The sequence below is a fragment of the Sapajus apella genome, unplaced genomic scaffold (assembly GCF_009761245.1).
Source record: "Sapajus apella isolate SASKATOON/1434 unplaced genomic scaffold, GSC_monkey_1.0 scaffold48, whole genome shotgun sequence".
Classification (NCBI taxonomy): domain Eukaryota; kingdom Metazoa; phylum Chordata; class Mammalia; order Primates; family Cebidae; genus Sapajus; species Sapajus apella.
In genome coordinates this window covers 5,999,357-6,018,489 of record NW_022436988.1, presented here as the reverse complement: position 1 = coordinate 6,018,489, position 19,133 = coordinate 5,999,357, and the positions used below count along the sequence as shown (strand labels likewise).

At 54.9% G+C, this 19,133-nt stretch overlaps 1 protein-coding gene and 1 long non-coding RNA gene across 7 annotated transcripts in view; one reads left to right on the top strand and one right to left on the bottom strand.

Annotated features, from left to right (window-relative positions):
• Window positions 1-11,808, top strand: part of MGAT5B (alpha-1,6-mannosylglycoprotein 6-beta-N-acetylglucosaminyltransferase B) — an 86,189-nt gene extending 74,381 nt beyond the window's left edge. For 4 of the 5 annotated variants that reach the window (XM_032241546.1, XM_032241545.1, XM_032241544.1 and 1 more), the window contains 5 exons: window positions 1,280-1,426; window positions 1,613-1,729; window positions 7,602-7,676; window positions 9,378-9,634; window positions 10,103-11,808. In XM_032241546.1, coding sequence (XP_032097437.1) covers window positions 1,280-1,426; window positions 1,613-1,729; window positions 7,602-7,676; window positions 9,378-9,634; window positions 10,103-10,301 — 795 coding nt within the window. In that variant the 3' untranslated portion in view covers window positions 10,302-11,808. The remainder of the gene's footprint in view (window positions 1-1,279; window positions 1,427-1,612; window positions 1,730-7,601; window positions 7,677-9,377; window positions 9,635-10,102) is intronic. The other variant, XM_032241548.1, reaches the window with a different exon arrangement.
• LOC116525598 lies at window positions 11,735-18,861 on the bottom strand. Of its 2 annotated transcripts, none has more exons than XR_004257744.1 (2): window positions 18,415-18,861; window positions 11,735-12,149 (listed from the first exon to the last, which is right to left on the bottom strand). It is a non-coding gene; the product is annotated as an uncharacterized LOC116525598 (long non-coding RNA). The 2 variants fall into 2 exon arrangements; XR_004257743.1 differs by lacking the exon at window positions 18,415-18,861 and adding an exon at window positions 15,639-17,047.
• Window positions 18,862-19,133: the final 272 nt, after the last annotated feature.

Here is a 19,133-nt window from a genome sequence, read left to right as displayed (position 1 = left end):
GGGGGGCAGTAGAGATGCTCATGCGCAGTGACTAACCTGAACACCCTCACAGAACAGCCCTGGATTCAGTCATTTATTAACTGCCTTCCAGGCCAGCCCTGTGCACTCCTAGCATAAGTTACTTGGAAAAAAAATAATTTTGGCTGGGCGAGGTGGTTCACACCTTTAATCCCAGCACGTTGGGAGGCCAAGGCGGGTGAATCACCTGAGGTCAGGAGTTTGAGACCAGCCTGGTCAACATGGAGGCCCTGTCTCTACTAAAATGCAAAAATCAGCTGGGTGTGGTGGTGGGTGCCTGTAGTCCTAGCTACTTGGGAGGCTGAGGCAGGAGAATTGCTTGAATCCCCGGAGGCAGAGGTTGCAGGGAGCCGAGATCGTGCCACTGCACTCTAGCCTGGGTGACAGAGTGAGACTTTGTCTCAAAAAAAAAGAAAATAAAAATTTAAAAAATTTCAACTTTTATTTTCGGTTCAAGGGGTACATACGCAGGCGCGTTACCAGGTCTATTGCATAATGCTGAGGTTTGGGATATGAAGGCTCTCGTCACCCAGGTAGTGAGCACAGCACCCAACAGTTAGCTCTTCAGTCTTTGCCCCTCCCACCTCCCCACTGCAGTGGTCCTCAGGGTCTACTGTTGCCATCTTTATGCCCACAAGTACCCAATGTGTAGCTCCCACTTTTAAGTGAAAATATGCAGTATTTGGTTTCTGTTCCTGCTTTAATTCACTGAGGATATCAGCCTCCAGCTGTATCCACGTTGCTGAAAAGAACATGGTTCTGTCCTTTTTATGTCTGCATAGGATTTTATGGTGTTGATGTACCACAGTTTCTTTATCCAATCCACTCGTGATGGGCACCTCTGTTGGTTCCATGTCTTTGCTATTGTGAACCGCCTCGCACAAGTTAGGTGCTGAATAAATGTTTTGGGGATGAGTGAGTGAAGGTTCTTGGAGGTCTCTTACAGGTACGAGCCTGGAGCTTTCTTGGCTTGAAACCCTTTGCTCTTCTCTTCTCCCCTCCAGAATCATAAATCATAGCTTGATAGAGCAAGAAGAGACCATTGATAACACCTAATTGGACCCCCTTGTTTCACAAATGGGGAAACTGAGGCCCAGAGAGGGGAAGTGCTTGCCCGTGGCACAAGTTGGCCTGGACTGGCTTTTCTGGCCCAGCTGCCTCCTCTGAATATCCCGCAGCCTAACCTCGTCCCCGACATCCTGGGGCTCCTGGGCTGTGGCAGCCCAGCCCTCCCTAATCACCGCGCCCCTTGACTCTGCAGCTCTTCATCGGGTTTGGCTTCCCCTATGAGGGCCCCGCCCCCCTGGAGGCCATCGCCAATGGCTGCATCTTCCTGCAGTCCCGCTTCAGCCCGCCCCACAGCTCCCTCAACCACGAGTTCTTCCGAGGCAAGCCCACCTCCAGAGAGGTGAGTGGAAAGCACCCTGGTCCCCGATCAGGAGGGTCCGGGACAGAGACCCCTGCAGGTCCTGGAAGAGGCAGATGAGATGTAGGGCAAAGGGAGAGAGGGGACAGTTGGATGGGGCGCCTTCCTTTGTCCCTGCCCCGTTGGCAGGCGCAGGGGGCAGCTGCGTGCGGTCTCTGCCCTGGCCAGGTGTTCTCCCAGCATCCCTATGCGGAGAACTTCATCGGCAAGCCCCACGTGTGGACAGTCGACTACAACAACTCAGAGGAGTTTGAAGCAGCCATCAAGGCCATCATGACAACTCAGGTGAGAGCAGCCACATACAGTCAGGACCACCACTAGCCCACACTGTTTGTCTTCACTCTGATTAGAAAATGGTGCCCCTCTGGGTGAATTCAGGCCTGGATTGGCAAACGTGTCCATCCCTCCCCTGGTCAGACACAGCCCTGAGCCAGGGCATGTGGATTGGAGAGTGGAATGGGGGCCCCCATGTATCTACTCAGGTGTGATGAGTGGGGAATGCCTTTGGGCAGTGAGCAGCCTGCACAACCTTCCATGGCAACCCTGGATCTCGAATTGTTTATGGAGCACTTTTGAGGGCCAGGTGCTAAGGGAATGTTTTCACGATGAATGTGCGGAGGTTCTTTAAACACTGCTGCAGGTATGGGTTTGTAGCCTTCCCACAGCACATTTCAAGATATAATGTGCACACAGACCATCTGTTAAATGCAGGTTCTGACCCAGCAAGTCCGGGTGGGACTAAGCTCCTGCCTTTCTAGGACAGGGGTGGTGCTGATGGTGCTGCCCTGGGGCAACGCTTCGAGTAGTGAGTGTGGGTGCTGGTGTGTGTAGGTACACACGTGTGGGCTGGGTGAGAGGAGGAGGGGCTGTGCCTGATGCTTATCTCCATGGCGGGCGCCTTTGTGGCTTTTGATCATTCCTTGTGCTTGGCTGGTTGCTTCACTCTGGGGAGGCTCCGACCTGGTGAACGAGAGACCTTCCTCTCACTGTGGTCCTCCCGGATCCCCTTCTTACTGTAGCTCAGATAACAGGCTGAGCAAAAACAATCCCTCCGGGCCAGGTGCAGTGGCTCATGCCTGTAATCTAGCACTTTCGGAGGCCAAGCAGGTGGATCGTTTCAGGCCAGGAGTTTGAGGCCAGCCTGGCCAACATGGCAGGTTTCTCAAGGCCATGGACTGCCTGAGGCTGGATTCCTCCAGGAAGTATCATGAAAACAGGGATTTCAGCAGTAGTTTATTTTGGAAGCAACCCCAGGAAGCAGGCACTGAGGTGCCAGGTGAGTCAGGGTGTGTATCAGCAGGTGGCACCTGGAGCTTGTCACCACGGGTCCTCTGGGAGATGAGGTAGGTCACATTCCAGAGCTGTCCTGAATGAGCAGAAGGCTAGGGTAGGTATCCTCCTCCTCCCATCCGTTCGTGGCCGAGGGCGACGCCTGGGATGCCAATTCCTGACACTTTTGTCCTGCACACAGATGGGCTCAGCAGGCCAGAGAGCCCTGGGGTAGAGTCACAGGTGACTAAGGGTGGGGTGCCAGCATCCCTGCTGCATTCAAGGAGAGGCTGTGTGACCTGGTAATCTTGGGTCCTAGCAAAGCAACGGCCTAGACAGAGTGGGGAGGGTAGGGGATAAAAAGCTCCCTTGCCAGCTCTCAACCCAGTGTTGTCCCTGTCCTGGGCTGGTGGCTTCAGTCCTGGCAAGACCTTGTAGAGCAAAAACAAATAGAGGCCAGGCACAATGGCTCATACCTGTCATCCCCGCACTTTGGGAGGCTGAAGTGGGCGGATCACTTGAGGCTGGGAGTTCAAGACCAGCCTGGCCAACTTGGTGAAACTCCATCTCTACTAAAAATAAAAATAATAATAATAAAAAAATTAGCCAGGTGTGGTTGGCCTGTGATCCCAACTACTCAGGAGGCTAAGGCAGGAGAATCGCTTGAACCCAGGAATCGGAGGTTACAGTGAGCCAAGGTTGTGCCACGGCACTCCAGCCTGGGCAACAGAGCGAGACTCCATCTCAAAAAATTTAAAAAAAAAAAAAATGAAAACCAAATAGAAACTTGGCCCCTTGGCCACGCCCTAAGAAGAGGGCCAGGTGTTCGACTGGTACCAGTTTATAGGCTTAAATGGGGCTAGAGGCACGAGTGCCAGGAAGGAGGCCTTAGGTGGAGACCTCAGTGTGTAGAAAAGAAGAGTGAAGGGGTTAACTGATTAATTTCACTGCTGGAAACTGACCAATCCCAGCCCACTGCATGGGGACGCTGGCAGCAAGGCACACAGCTAGGGAAGTGGGCTCCTCCCACCCCACGGTCTCCTCTGGCCCCTTCTCCCCACTTCTCCCACCTCCCTCTGTGCTCCTCCCCCTCTCCTGCCTTGCAAAGCAGTCCTCCAAGGCTTCTCCTGCAGAGGGGCTGGGGAGGGGGACTGCATGGACTTTTCCAGTGTGGGGAGCAGTGTTTGACCCAACCTCCAAGACACATCGAATGAGTGAGACACTCCACCCTGTGGATAATTCCACCCTGTGGTTCCCCCCAGAGGACCTGAAATCGGGGTCGGGGGAGGGCTGCATGCGTGAAGGTGCTGGGATAGTCTCTGGTATTTCTGGTGGGACGCACAAGAAATTGGTAACCCGGGGAAGGAGTGAGTGTCTGGGGTGGGAGGAAACTTCCTTTTCACTGCTTTCCTGTTTGATTTTTTTTCTTTTTACATGAACATTCTTTAATTTTGTTAATTAGTTAATTAAAAAATAACAATTACAAAAGGATTAAGGAACCAATGTATTGCAAATCCGACCAGCTGAGACTTGTGCTGGAGCCTCAAACCAGCTGAGGCCCCTCTGCCCTCAGGCCCCTCCCCTCTGTGGGCCCCGCCCCTCCTCATAACTGTTCACCCCTTCTTAGCTCACAGCAGCTCAGAAACATTCATGTGCCCAGGCCGGGTGCGGTGGCTCACGCCTATAATCCCAGCACTTTGGGAGGCCAAGGCAGGCGGATCATGAGGTCAGGAGTTTGAGGCCATCCTGGCCAACATGGTGAAACCCTGTCTCTACTAAAAATACAAAAATGAGCTGGGCATGGTGGCAGATGCCTGTAATCCCAGCTACTTGGGAGGCTGAGGCAGGAGAATCACTTGAACCAGGAAGTTGGAGGTTGCAGGGAGCCAAGTGGCACTACTGCACTCCAGCCTGGCAACAGAGCAGGACTCCGTCTCAAAAAAAACAAATTCATGTGCCCAAGAGTAACCTGGGGGAGGGGCTTAAATGCAGAGTCTCGAGCCCATCCCGCCCCTTCCCATTTAATAGGACCCAGCTTCACCTGGGAATCTGCATTTTAAACAAGAACACTGAGTAATTCTAATAATCCTATTTTTAAATTTATTTTAATTTTCTTTTTATATTATTTGAATAGAGATGGAGGAGGCGGGGGTCTCACTTTGTTTTGTTGCTCAGGCTGGTCTCGAACTCCTGGGCACAAGCAAGGAGTTCCTTCTGCCTCGGCCTCCAAAAGTGCTGTGATTATAAGCATGAGCCACCGGGCCCAGCCTAATATTTCTATTTTAGAAAACAGATTTAGGGACAGCTGGTGAAGGTTGATAGCAAATGAGGGCTGCCATCAGGGGGAGTGGCATGTTCTGCAAGTCACATGGCCTTTTACAGGGAGAGGGAGGGAGGAGAGGCCAGGAGGGGGAGTAAGGGGTGAGGAGAGGAGGTGAGGAGAGGAGGTGAGAAGAGGAGGTGAGGAGAGGGAAGCCTAAGACACAGCCCAGCCGGCCCAACCTGACAGCCGAGGAAAACCAGGGCCCGGCGCCCCATCTACGTCTCTGCACCTCCCCAGTTTTGCCTGTGGGCATCTCTGGGTCCAGAGCAAGGCCATTCAAGGTGATGCCCATGCCTCCCTGCTGTCACTCCCGCAGGCCAGCAGTTCCCAGGCAGCACCAGCACCTGTCACTCTGTCAAGACTGATTAGGGCGCACACCTGTAATTAGACCTAATGGGGGTAATTTCCAGGCCAGGCACGCTGGTTCCTCAGGCAGGAGATTCATGGCAGGCAGAACGTCGTCCCTGGCTGCGAGTGTTCGCTTCACACGGGGACCTTTGAATTACCTTGTGACAAGGGCTTCAGACACAGGAGCGAGAGTAACTCAGATTTGCTGTCACGGAGCAGGGAGGCGGCGTTCCGAGGGGAAAGGTCTTCTCTGGGGAGTTTTATTTATAACCTTGGGAGTGAAGCCTTGTCCCCCCGAGACCCCCAGGGGCGTGTGGGGCTCAGAGGCTTTCGGGACTTCGTCATGAGTGTCTGGGGAACCAGCTGGGGCAGCAGCCAGGGGCTGCTTGGGCCATCAGCTCCGGAACGAGGGCAGGTCGGGACAGGGCTGTGCAGAGCTCGGGGCTTGAAGGCTGCGCTGAGGATGGGAACTGCGGATTCTCTGGGACTTCGAAGTTGCCCCAGTGTGAAGAATACCCATGCAGAGTGCCGGGGAAAGTCAGTGCTGGGGGAAGGTCCGACTTCAAGGGTATCAGTGGCGGCTGCTTCACTGGGACCCTCGAGTGTCAGGATGTCCCCTTGGCCAGAGGTCCCAGGACAGGTCTCCTAAGAAGTGGGTACACTGGAAGCAGGACCAAGTGTGGCGCAATTGGACTTTCTCATACTACACGGTTCTGATGAGGAAGAAAGGAGGTGGTTGCAGGCTTGAGCCAAACGGTTAGATTTTACCCGCTAGCCAAAGACAGGAAAGCGCTGTCGTTGCTAGGAGGTGGGTGGGGCCCGGGCAGGTGCCACCAGGTGTGCTAGGTGGGGAGGTTGAAGGCTGAAATAGACCTTTCTCTGAGTCTGAGATAGCTCCTCCCCGGGTCCTCACTGCTGCCCCTGCTCGTCCAGGTCAGTGGTTTCCTCTATGATGGCTCCGCACTGGGCCTAAGTTAATGGAACGAGAAGGGAATGGTTGGTTAAGAAGTGGGGAGGAGGCAGGGGTGCCCCCTTACTCCTCTATCACCTCTTCCCTCCATTCCCCTGGCTTCCTGGACCCCAGCTACTCCGTGCATCTGCTCACAGGACAGGTTGCTGTGTGACTATTAGATATTTATGTATTTATTTATTTTTGAGACAGAGTCTCACTCTGTTGCCAGGCTGGAGTGCAGTGGCACGGTCTTGGCTCCCTGCAACCTCCGCCTCCCAGGATCCACTGATTCTCCTGCCTCAGCCTCCCAAGTAGCTGGGATTACAGGCACCTGCCACCATGCCTAGCTAATTTTTTTGTATTTTTAGTAGAGACAAGGTTTCACCATGTTGGCCAGGCTGGTCTGGAACTCCTGACCTCAGGCAATCCATCCACCTCTGCCTCCCAAAGTGCTGGGATTACAGGCATGAGCCACCATGCCCAGCCAACGATTAGATATTTAGACAGACAGCCTGTGGCCTCTGTTCAGAGGTTTGTGCCTGGTGGGGACAGGGTACTTTACAAAAGTCATCTAATTCCCGCCGACTGGGAGATACTCCTGTGTTCCTCTGCGTGAATGTCACATGTTTGGGCAGGATACAGGCAGAGCTGGGGTGCCTTTTCATTCATGGCTATTTCCTGAGCACCCACTGTATGCCCGGCACTGTGCCAGGCACCGGGGATTCAATGTGAACAAGCATAGTCCCCACCCTCAGGGGGTCCATGAGTTCATGAGAGAGATGAGGAATGAACAGGAATGGTAACACAGGTGCTACTCTGTGCTGGTGGAAGTCTGGGGTGCTGGAGCCATCAAGGGAAATGGGTCTGTAACAGGAGTGGGGTGGGGCTCAGGGACAGCTCCCTGGAGCAGGTGATGCCTAAGAGGGTGGGTGGGCTGTGGGAAGAGGAGGTGCCATAGCCCAGGAGGGGACAGAGCGATGAGCTTTATGCTCCGCAGAGTTGGGACCAGGACCTGGGAGGGAGAGGGGAGGGCTGAGGCTGGGCCTCATGGGTCCTGAGCCTGAGTCCTTGAGGGCCTCTGGAGGGTGTGCTGGGAAACAGGGACTCTGAGTTGGGTGGAAGGGCCAAGTGGATGGGGTGGTCGCCTCCCTAGGCATGGTACGGGATGTGAGAGCCCACCAGACCTGTACCCCCAGTGCTAAGTATGGCAGGGCCCCCGGCAGCTGGGCCTCCTCCCGCCCCATGTGTCTGCGTCCCTCCCACAGGTAGACCCCTACCTACCTTACGAGTACACCTGCGAGGGGATGCTGGAGCGGATCCACGCCTACATCCAGCACCAGGTCGGTGAGCCCTCTGTGTCTGCCCCAGACCCCTCAGACTAGAGGAGAGGGCTGAGTGAGCTTCGTGATCTGCCCAGGGCCCTGCACCCTGAGACCATCCAGCTCCCTGCTCCCTCCTCCAGCCTGTCCAGGCTGTTTTCCCAGAGTTCCCTCAGGGCTGGAGACAGGCAGGCCTGACCACGGGCGGGCGTGTTCATCGCCCCTGCCCTGGGCCCAGCTCTAGAGCCCAACTCCACGGCACTCAGAAACACAAAGACTTTCATTCTTAGAAAACAGTGGTTTGAAAGTCTGGTAACTGATTGGGATTTTGTAACTGAATGGGAAGTGAAGATCCCCTGCCCACCCGCTAAGGATGACAGTGAGACCAAAATGGGAGGTGAAGATCTCTGCCCTGAGAAACCAGAGGAGAGCCCCACTATGGCAAAAGCTCGGCCACCCCAGCCCCTGAGGGAGCGTCCAGGCAAGCAGCTGTCCCAGGAGGACACTCCCTTCTCCTCCCTCGGGTGCTCAGAGTGCCTGGAAGTCGTGGGTGAGGAGGAGGGCGTGCCCTATCCTGGCCCCTGCTTCGTGCCAGTGGATCTAAGCCACCATAAGGGCTGCAGGTGGGTCAGACAGCACGGCTCTGCAGGCTCTGGGTCTCCAGGGTGATGCCTGGAGTGGGCCTTGGGCTCAGGGCCCTCGGGCAGGTGGCTGTATGGCTGTTAGCAATTTCCACGAATAGGCTGGGTGTGGTGGCTCACGCCTGTAATCCAAGCACTTTGGGAGGCTGAGGTGGGCAGATCACGAGGCTGGGAGATCAAGACGATCCTGACTAATATGGTAAAACCCAGTCTCTACTAAAAATACACACACGTACACACATACACACACACACACACACACTAGCCGGGCGTGGTGGCACACACCTGTAGTCCCAGCTACTTGGGAGGCTGAGGCAGGAGAATCGCTTGAACCTGGGAGGTGGTGGTTGCAGTGAGCCAAGATTGTGCCGTTACACTCCGGCCTGGGTGACAGAGTGAGACTCCATCTCAAAAGAGAAAAAAAGAAATTTCTGTGGGCATGTGGCCTCTCCGTCTTATCCTTGGCCCCACCAATATTAGGGGCCGAGAGGGTCCGGTTCTTCCTTGTCATTTTACAGATGGGAATACTGAGGCCCCCAGAAGGGAGGGCATGCTGAGGTCACAGGGTGAGGGTCCAGGGCCGTGGCCAGAACCCAGGACTGTACCCAGACACCTGTGGTGGCATCCTGCAGGAAGCTCAGAAGAGCATCCGTGGGGCCCTCCAGCCCCTGGAGTTGAACCCTGCAGGGAGAGCCTCACAGCCAGCCTGGTCCCTGTCCCCATGGTGGGCAGGGCTCGTGGGCCCTAGGGTAGAAACCAGAGCCTGACCTGAGCATCAAGACAGCTCCAGGGCAGACAGGATGCAGAGGGCCCTGAATCCAAGTCCTGCTCTGCCGTCCAACCCCAAAGCCCTGGGCAGGCGCTGTGACCTCTCAGCCTCCATTCTCCCTGTAAGTGACCTGGAGACACGGGTGTCCATTGGAAGTCAATGAAATAATGCAGGTAAAGCTACCTGGTATTCAGTAAGTGCCCATTAGTGGTAGCTGGTATTGTGGCTTGTACCAGCAGGGCCACACCTTCAGGTGACCCCGGGTGCACCTGGCTGGCATTTCCCCACCTAACGCTGCTCCCCTCCTCGCAGGACTTCTGCACAGCTCCAGACCCTGCCCCACAAGGGGCCCATGCCCTGCAGAGCCCTTTTGTCCTGGCCCCAAATGCCACCCACTTGGAATGGGCTCAGAATGCCAGCTTGACTCCGGGGGCCTGGCCCCCCGTGAACTCCCTGCGGGCCTGGCTGGCAGTGCCTGGGAGGGCCTGCACCGACACCTGCCTGGACCACGGGCTGATCTGCGAGCCCTCCTTCTTCCCCTTCCTCAACAGCCAGGACGCCTTCCTCAAGTGAGTGTGGGCCCCCATCCCCAGCCCCCATCCTTGCTGGCCCAGCAGGCTCACCGTGAGCTCTCACGCCCAGAACTGGCCCTCAGCCCTGCCAGCGGTGGGGGATTTAATGCTTTCCAATGAGTCAGGAAGGACCCAGAAGGGACCCTCCAGGCCAACATCCAGGTCACTGCTGCCCCACTCTTGGCCAAGCCTTAAACTACAGGGGAGGCTCCTTCCAGTCCCTGCTCTCCTTCACCCACTCAGCCCCCTGCCCAGCATATTTGGGCATTGTCTAGCCCACACCATGAAAGCTGTCCTGGGTGTAACAGTAGGGAGTGTAGCACATCTCCTTACCCAGTCTGGGATGGGGATGGGCCAGAGAAGGGGAGCAGGCAGTGCTGGGCTGGGGGAAGCCCCTGGGGGAAGCCCCTACCCTTCAGCCCAAGCAACCAACACTGGGTGACAGTGCTGTGCGGTACGTGCCAGGCTGCAGGTGCCCTGTGACAGCACCGAGTCGGAGATGAACCACCTGTACCCGGCCTTCGCCCAGCCCGGCCAGGAGTGCTACCTGCAGAAGGAGCCCCTGCTCTTCAGCTGTGCTGGCTCCAACACCAAGTACCGCCGGCTCTGCCCCTGCCGTGACTTCCGCAAAGGCCAGGTGGCCTTGTGCCAGGGCTGTCTGTGAGGCCACCTCTGCCGCCGTGCCTGGCACCCACGGCTGGCTCTCCCCTGCCACAGGAGAGAGTACCAGAAGGTCCTGGGCTCCGGCTGCCTGTCCTCCTCGCAGCTCCACCAGGCCGGAGCTTCCTTCCTTCACCTGGAAGTGTCCAGAGGAGAGCCGTGCAGAGGAACAGGAGGCGGCGGCACACCGAGCCCCTGGGACCTCCCAGGCAGGCTCCTGGTTCTCTCTTGGGAACTCACAGCACCATCAAGGCCAAGCAGATGTTGGGCTGCTCAGAGAGTCTGCATGGCCCAGGAGCAGGTGGTCGAGGCCCCTTTCTTTGTGCAAGGCCGGATCTGGGCCAGGTGGAGAAGGGGCCCCAGTCATTCTTGGGCCCAGGATGGGGCCTCTGGACCTGCAAGGGAGGGGAGCAGGGACCAGGCTGCCCCACGGTCCCTGAAGGGTCCAAGGAGGGCCCCTCCCCATGGACCTGGATGGTACCTGCTCCAGGCAGGGGAAGTGAGGGCTTGCCCTCCTCTTGTGAGGGGAGCCAGGCACACAGGGCCCGCTGGCATTTGGGTTGTGGACGCAGGGGCGGGGGTGGGTGGAAGGCTAAGCCAAGGGGCCCTGTTCATGCCTCCCGTAGCCCCTTTCCTCCTGCCACCGTCCCTCTACACTTGGGGACCACAGTTAGGGTGCAGGAACCACCCAGGCCCTGGGCGAATTGTTTCTCTCCTGCTTGTTCCAACGCCTTTCACTCTGGGCTTCTCCCAAAACCCATCCTGGCATGACCCGCCACTCCAGACGGTGGATTTGTTCCAAAGCCTCAAGCCCTGCCCCCTCCAAGGGGAGGTTTCCACCCGTGCCTCAGAGAACAGGCTCTGGGACCCCCGCCTGGGGGTGGCCTTTGTGCACCAGGCACTCCCACGGATGCTGACTCCTTACCCCCCAGCGTCTTTCGCAGACAAGGGCTGGGGATGGAGCCTCAGCCCCATGGCACGCCGTGCCTAGTTTCCAGTTGCCCTGTCCGCTTACCCAGGCAGCCTCCAACCCCACCCATGTCAAGTCCTTGTCCCTACCTCCAGCCTCAAACCGCCTCGAGATCCAGCCGTCCTTCTCTGAGTGGCATGCCTGCCCCAGGATGCCCCCTTCCCCTCTCCCCACGCCCAGAGCCCCGCCTGCCTCAGCGGGTCAGGCCTTCAGAACACTGCCACCCACCCAGTTTTATAATCCTGCTCCCTCTCCCGGCAACCCCACCCACCAACCTAGGCCTGCTCCTCCGCCCTTCCCAGGAGGCAGCCCCAGGACACTGAGAGTTGGTGGAGGGGCCAGGCTGGACACTTCCCACAGGAGTCCCCTCCAGACCTGGCTGGCCCCTGCAGCCGCAGAAACCACGATGGCAAGAAACTCATTGGTTCCCAAGGATTGACCTGTGGGGGAGAGCAATAGAGACACTCTTTTTCTCTTTTTTTAAAGATTTATTTCTTGACATAATAAATATTTTATTGGGATGTGAGATGCAGAAGAGGAACGATGCTGGTTCTCATCTTTTCCTGCAGCACCCAGAGCTTGCCCAGGGTGGAGGGGCAGGTAGCTGGGGTCCCCAGGTTCTGCTGCATGTCACGTGGGGCACATGGGGTGCTCAGGTCTGCAGAGCTGGCCGCTGTCTGCTTCAGGTCACCCAAAGAAGTCCCTGCTGGTGGCAGAGACCCAGGGCCATCTCCTGGCTGTTCCCGAGCTGTGACTGCAGGCACCCTGACAAGCAGTGGCATACTCAGTCATGTCCACCTTGGGCCGGCCTCTGCCCGCCTCCAGCTGGCTGCGACAGTGGCAGCGTGGGGTCAGAGAACACAAATCCATTTCGATAAGAGCCTGAGCCGGATAATGAGAAAATGAGCCAGTGTTTACCACCTCGGGCACTGGGCTGAGTTTGTCGCTTGCTTCAGTGGTCATTTCCTGCACTCAGCTGCCCTAGCAGGTAAGTGCTATTATATGAATCTTTCCATTTTACATAGAGAGGCACAGAGAGTTCAAATAACTTGCCCAAGGTCGCACAGCTTGTAAGCAGGGAGGTGGGATTTGCTATAAAATGGGGATCACAGCCGGGCACGAAGGCTCACACCTGTAATCCCAGCACTTTGGGAGGCTGAGGCGGGTGGATCACGAGGTCAAGAGATCGAGACCTTGCTGGTAAACACGGTGAAACCCCCGTCTCTACTAAAACCACAAAAAATTAGCTGGGCATGGTGGCGCGTGCCTGTAATCCCAGCTACTCAGGAGGCTGAGGCAGGAGAATTGCCTGAACCCAGGAGGCGGAGGTTGCAGTGAGCCGAGATCGCGCCATTGCACTCTGGCCTGGGTAACAAGAGCGAAACTCCGTCTCAAAAAAAAAAAAAAAATTAGCTGGGTGTGGCAGTGGGCACCTGTGGTCCCGGCTACCCGGGAGGCTGAGGCCAGAGAATGGCTTGAACCCAGGAGGCAGAGGTTGCAGTGAGCCGAGATCACCGTACTGCACTCCAGCCTGGCCACAGAGCGAGACTCCGTCTTGAAGAAAAAAAAAAAAAAAAAAAATCAGGGGGATCGTTTTCAAGTTGCGGTGAGGAGCAGATGACTGGCCAGAGTGACAGCCCAGTGTGATGACAGCACCTGCACTGTCTGTGCTTCAGGTTTATGTGATCCTGTATTTCAGTCACTGCAAAATCAGGGCCTTCCTTCCAGCCAAGGGTTCTCTGCTGGGACAGTTTTGCTCCTGGGAGGACAGCTGGCACTGTGCTGTGTTGGATCGTCGTGACCTGAGACACGGGTGGCATGCCATTGGGGTAGGGTCCAAGGAGGCTGGCAGCATCCTCCAGTGCACGGGACAGCCCCCCCTCCCCCACAGGATGATCTGGCCTGAAGCGTCAGCAGCAACAAGCTTAACACACCCTGTTCCAGGCCCGTGGTTCTCAAATTTTGGCTTGCATCAGAATCACCTGATTCGTGAGCTTACTAAAACACAGGTTGCTGGGTCCCACCCCTAGAGTTCCTGATTCAGCAGGTCTGGGGCTGGGCCCTGGGATTTGAGTCTTTAATAAGCTCCAGGTGGGCGGGAGGATTGCTTGAGCCCAGGAGTTTGAGACCAGTCTGGGCAACATAATGAGACCTTGTCTCTACAAAAGAAAAAGAGGCCAGGCACGGTGGCTCACGCCTGTAATCCCAGCAGTTTGGGAGGCCAAGGCGGGTGGATCACCTGAGGTCGGGAATTCGAGACCACCCTGAGTAACATGGAGAAACCCCATCTCTACTAAAAAATGCAAAATTAGCTGGGCATGGTGGCGCATGCCTATAATCCCAGCTACTCGGGATGCTGAGATAGGCGAATTGCTTGAACCTGGAGGCAGAGATTGTGGCGAGCCGAGATCGTGCCATTGCACTCTAGCCCAGGCAACAGTGCATGACTCTGTCTCAAGAAAAAAAAGAAAAGAGAGCCAAGCTTTTGGCTGAGGGGGGAGGATGGCTTGAGCCTAGGAGTTTGAGGCTGCAGTGAGCCATGATTGTGCCACTGCACTGCAGCCTGGGCAACAGAGCAAGACCTTGTCTCAAAAAAAAGGCCATGCGTGGTGGCTCACACCTGTAATCCCAGCACTTAGGAGGCCGAGGCTTGAGTTGTAGACCAGCCTGGGTAACATAGACCTCATCTCATAAAAAAAGAAAAAAAAAAAAACAACTTCCGGTGCTGCTGCTGCTACAGGGGGGCCGGGGCCCACACTTTGAGAACAGCTGGTCTAGACCAAGCAGATACTAGTAGGTATTTCAAACATGAGAGCACCAATAACACGGTACCAGTTTTTAATTGATTACGTTTACAGGTAACAGTGACTGTGGCCATTTTCTTCTGTTCCAGCATGTCATACCAGGTGAGAGACCTCATACAACCAAATCTGCTCACAGAGATCAAAGCCACAGGCCATCAGAATTCCTCTTGTCCCTTCATTTTACAGATGGAGGCCAGAAGAGTCCAGGGGCCTGATCCCTACCGTGTAGCTGGAGGAAGAGCCTAGATCTTGTGGTTTTTTTTTTGTCCTGAGACTGGGTCTTGCTGTGTCCCCCCAGACTGGAGTGCAGTGGTGCGATCTCAGCTCACTGCAACCTCTGCCTCCTGGGCTCAAGCGATTCTTCTGCCTCAGCCTCTCGAGTAGCTGAGATTTCAGACATGCGCCACCACGCCCGGCCAGAGCCCTGATCTCAGTTCCTCTCTGCTATGCTGCTTAAAAGAGGCTGAGAAAGAATAGCTGAACCAGGCATTTTCCATGGTCTTGTGCAGCAGGAGGGTGGGTGGGGCTCAGAAACCTGGCCAAAGCCTTCTTTCAGAAACTGAGCCTAGTTTAAAAAAAAAAAAAAAAAAAAAAAAAGCCAGGTGTGGTGCCTCACACCTGTTGTCTCAATGTTTTTGGGGGGCCAAGGTGGGAGAATCTGAGGTAAAAGGATCACTTAAGGCCAGGAGTTCAAGCAACATGGCAAGATCCCATCTCTACACAAATTATTTCTATTTTTTTGAGATAAGGTCTTACTTTGTTGCCCAGGCTGGAGTGCAGTGACGTGATCTCAGCTCACTGCAACTTCTGCCTCCCGGGTTCAAGTGATTCTCCTGTCTCAGCCTCCTGAGTAGCTAGAATTACAGGCACCTGCTACCACACCCGGCTAATTTTTGAATTTTTAGTAGAGACGGGGTTTTACCATGTTGACCAGGCTGGTTTCAAACTCCTGACCTTAGGTGATACACTCACCTTGGCCTCCCAAAGTGCTGGGATTACAGGTGTGAGCCACCACACCTAGCCTACTAAAAATTAGCCAAGTGTGGTGGCAGGTGTCTGTGATCCCAGATACTCAGGAGGCTGAGGTGGGAGGATCACCTGATCACTTGAGCCCAGGAGTCCCAGGCTGCAGTGAGCTATTATGCCGCACCACTGCACTCTAGCCTGAGTGACAGAGTGATACCCTGTCTCCAAAAAACAAACAAACAAACAAAGACTATTTTTTGAGCAGTTTTAAGATCATAGCAAAGTTGGGTGGAAGATATGGAGATTTCCCATGTGCCACCTCACCCACATATGCAGGTCAGCCCGCCAGTCATCCGCATCCCCTACCAGAGTGGGCCATGTGTTCCAATCTATGAGCCAACACTGACGTATCATCAGCAGCCAAACATGGTGGTGTATATTCTACGTGTTTTCACAAATCTTTCATAAGATGTATCCACTATTACCGCACCATACAGAGTGGTTCCATTGCCCAGAAAATCCTCTGTGCTCCTCCTATACGTCCCTCCCTCCTCCTCACCCTGGAAAACCACTGCTCTTATGACCGTCTCCATAGTTTTACCTTTTCCAGATCATCACATAGTTGGAGCTTTAAGTCTGTAGCCTCTCAGATTGGCTCCTTTCCCCTGGTAACATGCATCTAAGATTCCTCCACATCTCATGGCTTGATGCCTCATTTCTATTTAGCACTGAATAATATTCCATTGTCTGGATGTATCGCAGTTTGTTTACAAATTCACCTACCAAAGGACATCTTGGTTGCCACCAAGTGTTGGCAGTTATGAATAAAGCTGTTATAAACGTTCACGGCCAAGTTTTTGACTGGAATCCATTTTCTTTTTTGCTTATAACAATCACAGTCATTTATTTTGCTCGCAGAGCCGCAATTTGGGCAGGGCTTGGTGGAGGTAGTTCATCTCCGCTTCACGTGGCATCAGCTGAGGTGGCTCGCCCGGAGGCTGTAGAATCACTTCCAGGACAGCTCACTCATGTGGCTGGCAAGTTGGTGCTGTCTGTCAGCTGGGAGCTCAGCAGGGGATTTGGGCTGGGGGCTGTGGTTCCCCTCCATGCGGGCCTTTCCAAGGCCTGATTGTGCTTCCTCCCAGCACGGCGGCTGGGTTCCAAGAGTGAACATCCCAGGAGAGCAAGGTGGAAGTGAAAGGCATTTTTTTTTTTTTAACTGGCTTTGGAAGCCACACACTGTCAAGGCTGGCACACTCTATTGGTCAAGAGAGTCACAAAGGCCCTCCTGCTGCAGCTCACGGGGAGGGGACATAGATGCTACCTCTCAACAGGAGGAGTGTCAAAGTCACAGAAGCAGCACTCGTGGAATGGGACATAGTGTGGCCTCTATCTTTGGAAAATATAATCTGCCAAAGATGCATCTTGGTCTTCCAGCATTTCAGGATGGTTGCCCTCATCCGGTCCAAGATGGCTCCCTTCTAAGGCCTCATTCCATCCAATGAAAGAGAAAGAGGGAGAGTCATCTCGCACCGCTTCTGATCGTGTTCCATTGGCCAGCGCTGAGTCACGTGGGCATACCGAGGTTTACCCGTTTATGGTAAAGGTCTTTGCTAAGGATACAGATGAAGAGTTACATAGGGTGAGGTATGGAGGAGGGGACACAGAACTTCCATGCCCTCCCTGGACGGCCACCTTCCAGGAACCTCCACACGTTCCGCCATCCAGAAGTTCCTGGACACAGTTTCCAACTGATTCAGGTAAATGCCAAGGAGTACGATTGCTGGATCCTATGGTAAAAGTATATTCAGCTTTGTAAGAAACTGCCAAGCTGTTGGCTGTAGCATTTTGAATTACCAGCCCTGAATGAGAATCCCTGCTGCTCCACAGTCTCACCAGCATTTGAGGCTGTCAGTGTTTTGGTTTTGGGCCATTCTGATGTGCAGCGGTATCTCATTGCTGTTTTAATTTGCATTTCCCTGATGACATATGATGTGACACATTATTTGCCATCTGTGTATCGTCTTTGGTGAGGTGTCTATTCAGGTCTTTTGCCCATTTTTTAATTGAGTTGTTTCCTTACTGTTGAGCTTTAATAGGTCTTTATGTATCAGACTACTTTTGAATCCTGTCTGAACGTTTTTTTTGAGATGGAGTCTCGGTCTGTCACCCAGGCTGGAGTATAGTAGTGTGATCTCGGTTCACTACAACCTCCGCCTCCTGGATTCAAGTGATTCTCCTGCCTCAGCCTCCCTAGTAGCTGGGATTACAGGGGCACGCCACCACGCCTGGCTAATTTTTGTATTTTTAGTAGAGACGGGGTTTCGCCATATTGGTCAGGCTGGTCTTGAACTCCAGACCTTGTGATCCACCTACCTCAGCCTCCTGAAGTGCTGGGATTATAGGCGTGAGCCACTGTGCCCGGCCTGAACTTTTAAATGAAGCTGGAGGGGCAGGCTGGCTGGCAGCAGGGCGAGAGAAGTTGGGATTAGAAATAATTTGCAGCCCAGATGCAAGACCAGATGTCAGTGCCAGGCAGAGCTGCAACTCCCAGGCCTTCCTCCAAAGCTGGCCATGCCTCCTTCAGCCCTGAACAGTAGATGGAAGGGCAGGCATGGCCGGCCTCACCACCACCCTGCCAGATGACCACCCCTCCCCACTCACAGGTGAGGAGACAGGTGTGATGAAGCCCCTCAGTCCATGGACTCACCTGAGGAGCCAATAAACCCCAAACCAAAATATCTAGGCGGGGCCAGGTAAAGCGGCTCACACCTGTGATCCCAGCACTTTGGGAGGCGGGGCCAGGTAAAGCGGCTCACACCTGTGATCCCAGCACTTTGGGAGGTGGGGCCAGGCACAGTGGCTCACACCTGTGATCCCAGCACTTTAGGAGGCAGGGCCAGGTAAAGCGGCTCACACCTGTGATCCCAGCACTTTGGGAGGCGGGGCCAGGTAAAGTGGCTCACACCTGTAATCCTAGCACTTTGGGAGGCCAAGGCGGGCAGATCACTTGAGATCAGGAGTTTGAGACCAGCCTTAACAACATGGAGAAACCCCATCTCTACTAAAAATACAAAAATTAGCTGAGTATGGTGGCACATGCCTGTAATCCCAGCTACTGGGGAGGCTAAGGCAGGAGAATCACTTAAATCCAGGAGGCGGAGGTTGTGGTAAGCCGAGATCTTACCATTATACTTCAGCCTGGGCAACAAGAGCAAAACTCCATCTAAAAAAAAGGGGGCTTCCAGAGACCCCATGTGTTCCCTCACCCCACTTTCCACCTTCCCACACCCTACCCCGGGGAAGATCTGATCTCCAGGGGGAACAGCCTGGGGCAATTTGGGGTCTTATAAAAGAGGTCTGCAGGGTTTACTCACCCCTTTCTGCCACACCGGTTCCTCCATGTCCTGTCCTAGCGCTAAAAGGGAATCGACATATTCTCTTAAAGTGGGGAGTCCTCCTTTCAGGACTGTGCTGGGAGAGGCTGCCCTGCTCCTCCGTGGCTGTGCAGGTGCAGTCCCCACCGCCCCATCCCGACAAGCCCAGCTTGGAAGGGAAGACGGGATCAAAGCCCTGTCACAGTTCTTGCCAGAGCACCGAGTTCCTGGCCGAGCTGGCACCCAGCGCCCCACCCTGCCACTGCGAGACTTCCTCTTGGTTTGCACTTCTGCTTCCTCCTCTGTAAAAACAAGGGACATCGTCCTGGATCACAGGTGTTTTGAGGAGTAAAGGGGCAAGGCAGGTAAGCCTCCAGGTGCTGCCCCTGAGAGGAGGCAGATGTTGATGGCTGCGGGACACTCAGCTGCTCTCAGGAGCCTCGCTGTCTCCAGCGAGGACAGGACATGGAGGAACCGGTGTGGCAGAAAGGGGAACTGCCACCCTCCTGGCAGGAAGGCACAGTAAGGCTCAAGTGGGTCCTGGCTCCCAGCCTGCTGCCACCCACGATTGGAAACCCCAAACCTAGGAGGCCTTCTCCTCACTGCAGCTTCTGAGGGTGGCTGTCCTTGGGCAGAAGAACATAGAAGATGCTGTGGGTTATGTTTCCCCCCGAAGACATACTGAAGACACCTGTGGTGCCTGTGAGCAGGACCTCACC